At 33.9% G+C, this 11,632-nt stretch overlaps 2 protein-coding genes across 6 annotated transcripts; both read left to right on the forward strand.

Moving 5' to 3' along the window:
- Positions 1-727: 727 nt before the first annotated feature.
- LOC124442006 lies at positions 728-6,201 on the forward strand. Of its 2 annotated transcripts, none has more exons than XM_046992492.1 (4): positions 728-1,849; positions 2,453-2,675; positions 3,269-4,075; positions 4,593-6,201. In XM_046992492.1, exons 1-3 carry the CDS (start codon positions 1,441-1,443, stop codon positions 3,585-3,587), a joined length of 951 nt encoding a protein of 316 aa, XP_046848448.1. In that variant the 5' UTR covers positions 728-1,440; the 3' UTR covers positions 3,588-4,075; positions 4,593-6,201. The 2 variants fall into 2 exon arrangements, with proteins under 2 accessions (XP_046848448.1, XP_046848449.1); XM_046992493.1 differs by having other exon boundaries at positions 3,269-3,972.
- A 2,393-nt stretch (positions 6,202-8,594) lies between these two features.
- Positions 8,595-11,632, forward strand: LOC124442008. 4 transcript variants are annotated; one of them, XM_046992496.1, is made up of 2 exons: positions 8,595-9,748; positions 11,275-11,632. In XM_046992496.1, the coding sequence occupies exon 1, from the start codon at positions 8,627-8,629 to the stop codon at positions 9,185-9,187; it is 561 nt and encodes a 186-aa protein (XP_046848452.1). In that variant the 5' UTR covers positions 8,595-8,626; the 3' UTR covers positions 9,188-9,748; positions 11,275-11,632. The 4 variants fall into 3 exon arrangements, with proteins under 4 accessions (XP_046848450.1, XP_046848452.1, XP_046848453.1 ...); XM_046992494.1 differs by having other exon boundaries at positions 8,595-9,877; XM_046992495.1 differs by lacking the exon at positions 11,275-11,632 and adding an exon at positions 9,878-10,593.

The raw sequence follows: 11,632 nt of genomic DNA on the forward strand, positions 1-11,632 counted from the left end.
CTCATTCAATTACGTTTCCATTGAGGAAAAATCTTAAAATGGTAGTGGACTTTCTAAAACATTTTATTCAGATCTCTTTTCTTTCTTAAGATATTAAAGTTTTTCTAATGTCTGATGTGCACAGCCAGTGACTTCATAATCATCGTTGCAAATTTATAGTTATCCTTGGATGAAATACTTATGCAGAATTACATATCATTGACACTTCACAACCGCAGGAACTCAGTCCGGTTGAAGTGCCAGCAAATACTGAATCCAATACAAAAAATTTCAAACTCATTACGTAACGTGACGTCATTGGTCGTCTAGTGAGACGTGTTTACAGAAAGTCCACTGTAATTTTAAAAGGTCTCTTTAAAACGTGTAATTTAAGTGAGCAAAATTTTTGCTTCAATGGCCCTTTCAATGCCATTTTTTACAATCCTCCCCATACGTGGTGGAAGTTGATGATTAGGAGGGGGGGGATATATTCCTATTTTCAAATTGTACAATCCGTAATCGCACAATTGATTTGAATTGAAACTAAAGAATAAAGTAGAACATGCAAATATGAATGTTAGACCCCCAATTAGTGATATCCACCGCCCTCGATCCTTCTCAGCATTATTTTTGCAAACATTGCATAATTAAGTGGAAATTCGAATGTAAATTATTGCGTGGGAGAATAATTAGGAACAAAACAACTTTCAAGTAACAAATAGCACAATATAATTATTTAAACTATAAACATGGCTGGTATTGAGTCTGGATTTGAACGCAATAAAAGTCCAGAAGAGCTAATAAAAAAGTTCCAGAAATACGGGTAATCTTGAGGAACATTGCGGATGAGTTAACAACATCTGAATTGAATGCAATGATATTTTTGGCCAGAGATGATCTGCCCAAGGGTAAATGCGAGAATATGACTCCGCTAGCATTTTTGGTGGCTTTGGAGGAACGACAATTAATTGACACTAAGGAGAAGAAGATGGATTACTTAGTGAATCTTTTAAGTCTTTTACCGCGCGTTGATTTAATGAAGAAGCTTACGGGAAAGAATTATATTTCGTTTGGATATAGTCAGGTCGAGAATGTTGTTATCGAAGAAAATGTTACCATTAATAATTGTGTCGTCGCAAGCGCAACAACTGAGAAAAACATTGTTGAAATTCATTCCACTACAAGTAGTTTTGAGGAAAATGAAGTGAGTGGCATTAAACAATTTTTAGAGGAAGCCGATGTGATGTATCAAAGATATAGGCAAATGGAAATTGATTTAGGAGAAGCCATGGCAGGAATGCCGAATTGATAAGAAAAAACCAAGAATTAGAATCAGAAATTTACGAGTTGAAGAACGATCAGTGCCATTTGACACAAGAACGTAATTGTGCTTTAGGGGAAAAAGCGAAATTTGTTTTTCGAGAGAGCGAAGCAAAAAAAGAATTGTATGATTTAAAGTGCATGGTTGACTCGTTGAGCAAGGAAAGTGCTAAAGATAAAAGCCTTATTTCCAATAAAGATAGACAGATCAATGAGTTAAATGAAACTTTAAAGGTGTACGAACATGCAGCCATTCAAATGAAATCTATTAATGAAAAAATTAATGAAGACAAAGCGGAACTGGCGAAGCAATTGTTAAAATGGAAAACAGAGACCAAAGAAAATACTCAAGTTTTATGCAAACGTTGTGGATTAATGTTCGATCCAGAAAATAACTCAAAGGATGCATGCGTTTCACATCCTGGAGTATTTGAATGGGCTGGCTCTGTGTTAAAGAGAAGGGAATGGTCATGTTGTAAGAGTACAAATGCCAATGCGGTAGGATGTTGTAAGAAAAAGCATTTGTTCATAGAACCTCTGTTATCCCCAGGTATTAACACATTAGACAGGAAATACACTATGTAATTGACAGCATACTCAGATTTTTTCAACCATATTGATGATCTTACTATCTCTTATACGTTAGAAAAGTGATTCAAAAGAAGTTGTTGTGGCAATAGTTTATCATTAAAATTTGTGAGAAATCTTAAGGGCTGTATTTTCCTTGATGTGACCCCAGTCACATATTATGCAATCTAAGCAAGGAATTTCAGAAAATACAGAAAGGGTTTGTGACAGTTCAACTGAGTCATTCAATTGAACAATGAGCAAAAAGCTCATTTTCAAGGCTTGAAGAAGTTTGGTGCATTTAATAACAAAACATATACAGTATTCAAACTGTGCTCATTATTCTAGTCCATTTTGAGGCCATATATTTGACAGGCTACCCTATTGGCTACCCACATAATCGATATTCGTAAGCACTTTTCATCTTGAATTTGCTAATCATATGCGAGCATACTAAGTTCATAAAGATGCTAGGCTGCAAACGATTTAAATTTTTTTCTGATCTGTATATTATTTGTTTATTAATTCATTATGTATTTCCTTTCATTAATTTATTAATTCAATTATTTGTTCTGAATTTTCAAAGGTCCTCTTAGTCGTCATAAAAATGATGAAAGCTTAAATAATGACAGTTCTGATGATGACAGTACTAGAGATGACAGTTCTAGTGATGACAATTTCATCAATAATAGCCCTGGTTATGATGCGTCAAATGATCTCTTCAAATCCGATGATGATCATTTATTTGAAAAGATGTTTCTTGATGATGAATATGACATTAAAGAAGATGTGCACATAAAGCTCAAAAGGTTATTATCTCGATAGTCATGTCTAGGGTCTTACTGTGGGTAAAAGAGGATGATATTCCGTATGATCTTAATAGCACTAGATTAATTAAGCATTTAAAATATAGACAATCGACTTATAACATTAAGTCATCTTCAATTTATAAATGAAGCAGAGTATTTACAATGTTAAATATACAGTATGACATGCATATGACACATATGGAGTAGTAATCAGTAGAGGGATAATTTTTATAATAAAGTCTTAGATTAGAAGTAATATTTACATGGCATGCATTGTGAGTGTCATAGAGACTAATTGAAATATTACGTTTGTTGGTTGAGATCGGTTTGTGTTTGCGTATATGTGTAGACATCTATAAGTTTGAGAGAAAATTTAGTGTTGGCAGTGTCTAAGATGGTAAGGCAAAAGTGAGTGTATTCGGATTTGCAGTTAAGATTTTTTATTTTTTTCGGAAATTATGTGCTTTTTAAGCCAGGTTCCTGCCAGGTGGCTACATGACGGGTTATCATTCACCATGACAAATACGCTGTTCAGAGCCATTTTTAAATTTATTAGCACGACGAATTTCTTATTTTTCACTTTTATTTTACAGTTTGCCTTGGATGCGGGGCGTTTATGGAAAAGTCGGTCCAAACGAGAAAATACCATATTTCCATTTGTTTATCACAGTTGATTACGAGAATGTTCATGAAGTTAAATTGAAAGATGAAATCGATGAAATGTTTGGACCGAACGCTTCGAGGTACTTTGAATTTCGTCCAAAACCATCGAAAACACCAAAGCTTCAACTGCTATCAAAGATTGCAGTAGAAAGAAACAGTCGGTCAGTTTCAAGAGGCACATTAACGATGTTCTGTTACCAGAACGGGAAACATTACGCGTTGACCTGTTGTCATGTTTGTTACAACTGAGATGGTGATGACAAACTTTATGAAATGCTCAATCAAAACAAAAATCAATACAACTACACATCATCTTCAGAACCCAAAATTCACTTAGGCCATTTCAGCTACTATAATTTACAAACTGATATGGACATTTTGTCAATAGAAGTCAATGAAGATTTTAAAGAAAATTGCAGACGAAATAGAATACACAGACCTTCTTGGAATGATGTATGGAGGGAGCTGAATAAACGAGTTCATGTTGCGCACGAGACAGTTGAAGTAAAAAAGTATGAGAAGTAAAAGATTGGGAAAATTTATGATGTTTCTTTTTCCTGTAATGATCCTGAAGGGAAGGTCGTGTATCAGGATGCCGTTCTGGTGAAAAGCAAAGAACATTTCCTTAAAAGTGGTGAGTCTGGCGTGCTAGTATATTTTCGGGATGAGCATGGAAGAAGAATTCCCTTTGGTTATGGTATTGCTCGGGTTTATCACGAGGAACTCTGCGAGCCAGGGTATAAGTATTATATATTCTTCAAACTGAGTAAGGCTTTAAAAAAGTTATTTGGTGAAGAAAACTGTGAGAGCTGTGGCTGTTTTCATGATTGTGCAAATGCCATGCAATGATGGCGCTTGATTGGAAAGCATCTTTTCATCTTGCTTATATTCTGTTGAAGTATATTACACACCACGCCCGTATTGACAATTTCATAACATCTCCAATTTATATAGGAGAGTTTATATTTAGCCTTACACTTATTATAATAGATTAATCACTGAAATATAGAATTGTTTTTGTATTGTGTACAAGGTTACTGGAGGATCAAAACTGGAAAGTTATATGCCCTTTTAGCAGTAAAAAAAATGAAGCAATTCTTGAGAGCTGCATTTTTTTTTGAAGTTAACTCACTCGCTGTTCAAATATTTTTATACAATATATAACAATTTATCATGCAGTTGTATGAATTTGTAGAAGGAAAGATCTTAAGGAAATGAATTAAAGTTAAAATTTATTTTTCATTATTTTTTTAGTTGTGCAAGTCAAATGCCTGAAAAATGAAGAGGGTTGCGTCTTAAGGAAGAACATCCGGCTTAAAAACCATTGCCAAAATGAAATATGTACATCAGTTCTTTGTCTTCCATACCAGATCAGTCGCATAGCCTGCTGGAAATGGAATTGAATTACTGTAGGTCTGCAAAGAGGAGAAAACGTATCTTCACAAAGAAAGAGTTGACGAATGACAGAGTTAAGCACTGCATGAAGTTAGAACTTTAAATGTTGGGATAATGTAAGTAAAAGCTAGACAGTTGGTGGACATAATGTAATGGGAAGAAGTAAATATCTTGAAGGGAAAGGTAATAAAGCTAGAAGATGAGAGCAGGATTTATAATGAGTGGACTGAAAAGCCGCATCAAGTAATTTTTATGAGGGGAACTAAGTTTTTGTCCACTTGTAAGTTTTTTTCATTAAAAAAAGAGAAGGATTTATCTTGATGGAGGAGTTTATCAAGAATGTTATAGAGAATAGAAATTCAGTAATGTGCGTGAAGTTAAAAATCAAAGGTTTGATGTTTAATGCAAGAGGTGGTTCATATTAAGCTCCAAATGTAGAATGCAAATTAGAGGAAGATATTTTTAGTGCCTAAGATGAAGTGGTACAGAAAATTTCATGAAGTGTGAGGATAGTTATTGGTTCTGACTTCAAAAGACATTTGACAAAATGTCTCCAGTTGACAAAATGATGGCACTATAGGTTTTCCTTCAGCTATGAGTTTCGGCATCCATGTTGTCGCAATGTGAAACCACCTGTACTGCGTTTCGAGCATGACTTAACCAAGACATCTCAAGACATCAGAACTACAAACATAATCGCTAGCACATAGTTAGAACACATAGTTACAAAAAAATTAGAATGCACAGAAGTTACAGTGTTACAACTTATAGTCAAAATGACAGTGGAAAACCAGTTTAATTACAGAATGTGAGAATGCCATAATTTTCCAAAAAGACTACCTCGGAGGTGCTCAAATGTTTCCAAAAAATCTCACCAGGTCAACTGATATTTCAAGAATTGGTACGCAGCTTTGTACAAGTCGGTAGCCATACCATAGGAAACAAACAGTAGTCAGTACTCAGTACAGTCTTGTTTACTGCGTTATTGTGTATCTTTCATTAAATAAAATATTGGCTGTGGTTAATCATCTGCACGCTCCTATTGGTCACAAAATTCAATTTACCTGGCAAAATTACGTTAATCATATTAGCAATAAGATACTTGTTACAAAAATATATTCAGTAGAGTTGAAGGAATTTTTCTTTCTATACTGTGGTCTTGCGATGAACTGCACTTGAACGATAAAGCACATAAAACTGTATAAAACAATCTTTATTAAAATCAAAAATTCATCACAGGCTACCCACAAAAACGACTTCAGTTGTTTTAATCTAATGCAAAAAAATAATTCTGAATTAAGTATGTAGAATACATACCATGCACGCACACCTTTATTGTAATGCTAGAATAAAGTTGTGTCATAGTGATTTCTTTCTGTTAAAATGTTACGAACGAGCTTGTTAAACTGAAATAAAGCATGTGGTTAAGACTAGTATGAAAATTATACATGAAATTGATTCGTGCGAATAAATTTATCAACAATATTAAATTTCTCACCATGTTACATGTAGGTATGCAGACAGTCGTTTGTGCATCATTTAAAGTGGCTATTAAAACAAAAAATTTCTATCTAATTTATATTTTCGTCTGACGTAACTTTCAAAATGACAGAAGAATTTCGAAAACAATCAATGCATATCACTTTTTTTTTACTATAATATCGTTTTTAGAAAACAAATGACATCCCATTATATATTGACAACTTGAATTATCACTTATATTTACTGACATTTCTTCATCCGGTAATTTTCCTGTTCTGATAATATGGTTACTAGTTAGTCAATGCATCGAAGATTATTTTACAAATTCTGCAGAGATTGCGCTAAGATCACAAAAATTTGAGAAATCATTGTTTTTAATTCAATTTTGTAACATTTGAATGTCGATTAATTGTGTAAAGGATCTTATTCAAGATTCAGGAACACCCGATTCTTTCACAATCATCTTTGTATAGGGATCGTAAGAATCTAGAAAGTCACACAGTGTAGTTTTCAAATTGTAATAAGCACTGGATATTGAATGAATCTTCGAGAATCTACTCGTTTTATGCATGTTGTTAAATGTTATGTATAAACCTTGTCGAGCTCTACTGCCAGTTTAAAGACAAAGTTTTGCAGGACCTTCGATAAATTTTTGCTGAAGGCTTAAAGTGCTACTATGACGAAAATTTTGCCTCTCGAAAATTTTTTCATAGATTAATAGTGTATGTAAAAAAATGTCTTCTGGCAAAATTTAATGCCAGATTTAATCGCAATATATTTAATGCTGCTCGAGTTACGTAGCGATAAAACTTGAACTTTAAGAGCCGCCATTAAAAGGCGCCATATTTAATTTTCAAGAAGGAAGGTGCTTGTGACGTCATAGTGTTAACTCGCGGCTGTTTACAATATAACACTATATACATATAGAGATTTAAAAGGTTGTATAACTCAATTTTTTTAACATCCCAACACGCTGTGTCGGGCAAGATTGCAGTAATAAAACTGATAGAAGTACAGGCATTTCTTTGCATAAAAGCCCAAATGACGAGTCTTTTGAGAAGAATTTGGGTTAAATTTGTTCAGACGAAGCGCGCAAATTTTAATCCGAGTTCGCGCGAAATTCGATTTATGATTTGTTCGAATCACTTACATTTGATAAGTATGGATTTTTAACAGTATTTCATGTCTCACTTATCTTCTACTTTCATTTTTTAGTTGACGTTAGATTGATCAATTATAGCACGTTTAGACTGATTGCCGGAGTACGATACCCTGATTTGGGCAAAAATCTGCAGGCCCTTCACACTACGTAGAACCCAATAGCTTTGTCTATTTATAATTTCATGCTTTTCTTTGTAAACAAGTTTTGAAACCATGCGTTGAATACGTGCCTCTCTGTACACGTTACGCAGGTGTCGTCGTTCAAATTGGCGCCCTTGCCTGAGCACCATGTTAGGGTATTCAGTCTGAACGCGCCATAATAAACTTTACAAACGAAATTAAACAAGTTTTGCATATTGAACGATTCCTGATAAAACTGTTAAAAACAGCTTTGCTAACAACAATCCGATTCTGCGACCTTCTTTTGCCCTTTACTTTTCAAACCTCTACGCGACCCCTGCAAAGCACGAATAATCTTAAATTTATCGTTTTTTAAGGGCCAGTACGCGAAAATTTTGCTCATTTAATTACGTTTCCATTGAGTAAAACTCTTAAAATGGTAGTGGATTTTCTTAAACATTTTATTCAGATCTCTTTTCTTTCTTAAGATATTGAAGTTTTTCTAATGTCTGATGTGCACAGCCAGTGACCTCATAATCATCGTTGCAAATTTATAGTTATCCTTGGATGAAATACTTATGCAGAATTACATATCATTAACACTTCACAACCGCAGGAACTCAGTCCGGTTGAAGTGCCAGCAAATACTCATGAATCCAATGCAAAAAATTTCAAACTCATTACGTAACGTGACGTCAGTGGTCGTCTAAATGAGACGTGTTTACAGAAAGTCCACTGTAATTTTAAAAAGGTTTCTTCAAAACGTGTAATTTAAGTGAGCAAAATTTTTGCTTCAATGGCCCTTTCAATGCCATTTGTTATAATCCTCCCCAAGCGTGGTGGAAGTTAATGATTAGGAGGGGGGGATATGTTCATATGTTCAAATTGTACAATCCGTAATCGCACGATTGATTTCAATAGAAACTAAAGAATAAAGTAGAACATGCAAATATAAATGTTAGACCCCCCCCAATTAGAGATATCCACAGCCCTCGATCCTCCTAACTATTATTGTTGCAAACATTGCATAATTAAGTGGAAATTCGAATGTAAATTATTGCGTGGGAGAATAATTAGAAGCAAAACTTTCAAGTAACAAATAGCACAATATAATTATTTAAACTATAAACATGGCTGGTATTGAGTCTGGATTTGAACGCGATAAAAGTCCAGATGAGATAATAAAAAAAGTTCCAGAAATACGGGTAATCTTGAGGAACATTGCGGATGAGTTAACAACATCTGAATTGAATGCAATGATCTTTTTGGCCAGAGATGATCTGCCCAAGGGTAAATGCGAGAATATGACTCCGCTAGCATTTTTGGTGGCTTTGGAGGAACGACAGTTAATTGACACTAAGGAGAAGAAGATGGATTACTTGGTGAATCTTTTAAGTCATTTACCGCGCGTTGATTTAATGAAGAAGCTTACGGGAAAGAATTATATTTCGTTTGGATATAGTCAGGTCGAGAATGTTGTTATCGAAGAAAATGTTACCATTAACAATTGTGTCGTCGCAAGCGCATCAACTGAGAAAAACATTGTTGAAATTCATTCCACTACAAGTAATTTTGAGGAGAATGAAGTGAGTGGTATTAAACAATTTTTAGAGGAAGCCGATGTGATGTATCAAAGATATAGGCAAATGGAAATTGATTTAGGAGAAGCCATGGCAGGAATGCCGAATTGATAAGAAAAAACCAAGAATTAGAATCAGAAATTTACGAGTTGAAGAACAATCAGTGCCATTTGACACAAGAACGTAATTGTGCTTTAGGGGAAAAAGCGAAATTTGTTTTTCGAGAGAGCGAAGCTAAAAAAGAATTGAATGATTTAAAGTGCATGGTTGACTCGCTGAGCAAGGAAAGTGCTAAAGATAAAAACCTTATTTCCAATAAAGATAGACAGATCAATGAGTTAAATGAAACTTTAAAGGTGTACGAACATGCAGCCATTCAAATGAAATCTATTAATGAAAGAATTGATGAAGAGAAAGCGGAACTGGAGAAGCAATTATTGGAATGGAAAACAGAGACCAAAGAAAACACTCAAGTTTTATGCAAACGTTGTGGATTAATGTTCGATCCAGCAAATAACTCAAAGGATGCATGCGTTTCACATCCTGGAAAATTTGAATGGGCTGGTTCTGTGTTAAAGAGAAGGGAATGGTCATGTTGTAAGAGTACAAATGCCAATGCGGTAGGATGTTGTAAGAAAAAGCATTTGTTCATAGAACCTCTGTTATCCCCAGGTATTAATACATTAGACAGGAAATACACTATGTAATTGACAGCATACTCAGTTTTTTCCTACCATATTGATGATTTTAGTATAATTTGTAAGAAAAAGTAATTGTTCATAGAACCTCTGTTATCCCCAGGTATTAACACATTAGACAGGAAATACACTATTTAATTGACAGCATACTCAGTTTTTTCTACCATATTGATGATTTTAGTATAATTTGTAAGAAAAAGTAATTGTTGATAGGAATTTTATCATCCCCTGATATTTACCATTAGGCAGGAAATATGCAATTGACCAAAGGTCTTTGGTCTTTGCAACTATATTGATGATTTTAAAATAAATAAGATGTAAGAACCTATATTATATTCCCAGATATTGACACATTGGGCAGTAAATACACTATGCAATAGAGAAAATACACTTAGTTTTTGTAATTTATTATTTATTTTTTATGAATTTGTTACATCCATTGATTTATAAAGTTGACACTGCACTTGTAACATGAAATTACGTCATCACCCAATTTTTGAACTTCATTCTTGAAACGACAAGTTTGTATGTTATTGTATTAAAATATACATGAAATGTAAATTTTTAGAGAATTCATGAGCATTTTTTCATAATTAATTAAAACCTTTTTTTCATATGCCAATGGAGAGTTGACTCAAATTCTTTGAATAATATGAGAGCTTAATTCTAAGAAAAGAGGAAGGCAATGTGAAACTGAACATGTTGTTTTTGTGTGCCAGTACTGAAATTTGACATTTGCTATAATCCAAATATTGACTTGGTGTTGACATATCTGTAATATATCAATATTTTTAAATTTAATACCACTCCTTTGGCTGATTTGTGGTGAAAATTTATTGTTTGAGGAGGTTTTGCATATAGCTTGTTGCTAAAAGAGTGTGCAGTGAGTCAGAACTGCCTTTTTATGGGGTTTTTTGCTGCTTATTTGAGATTTTACAGTATATATTATTTGGTCCTGCTACATTAATTTTTCTGTGTTCACTCAAAAACAACACTGTAAAAATAACAGATTTCTAAAGAAATGAATACTGTTAATGATCTAAAATTTACATGGCAGGACCAAAACATGCGAGCTGGCTATGCCACTGAAAGTTCATACTATTGTGATCTGCACCATATTTTCTAGAGATGCACAAATTGATTTAGTACTGCACATTTTGTGTTGAACTACCTGATAAAAAACCTGTCTTGAAGAAAGTCTTTACAACATCATTACTGTATAGCAGGTGAAAGCTAAAGTTTTTTTATTAACTTAGAAGTAATTTGTGAACTTACTCCATGACATTCACTGTGAATTCTCAATGACATGAAAGAGTGTTCAAAATAGTTCTTTATAGGGGCAAGGAGTATCATAGTTTGTTTTAAGTTCTTTGTGCTCCCAACCACTTTCTAGTCTCAATCATTCTTCTCTTTAAAGCCTCCCCCTGGCGAGATAGCTTAAGGTGTTTTGAACTGCCTTTCTAAAGACCGAAACTAACTTGATTTTTGACATTATTATAGGTTCTGAATGTGAGACACTCGAAGAGTAACTGCAGAGGCAGTCAGACTCAGACAGCTTGTATAAACCTGTCATATTTTCAATATAAAATTACAACTGACAAGTACAAACTGCCGACATGCGCTGATGCGCAACAGAACAAATATAACGTGTTTGCTCACTTTGGCTGCACTCAAAATTTCACCAAACGACGGAACGTGGATGAAGAAGAAAAGAACATTGCGATTTTGCGGAAATTTAATAAGTAGTTGTAGAACAATGCTGTTATTAAAGACGACTTGTATATAAATATAGAAACAATTCTATTTATGTATCGAAGAAATGAACAACAATGAAAGGCGTTAAATAGTTTAAAATTAA

The sequence above is a fragment of the Xenia sp. Carnegie-2017 genome, unplaced genomic scaffold (genome assembly GCF_021976095.1).
Source record: "Xenia sp. Carnegie-2017 unplaced genomic scaffold, XeniaSp_v1 HiC_scaffold_20, whole genome shotgun sequence".
NCBI lineage: Eukaryota > Metazoa > Cnidaria > Anthozoa > Malacalcyonacea > Xeniidae > Xenia > Xenia sp. Carnegie-2017.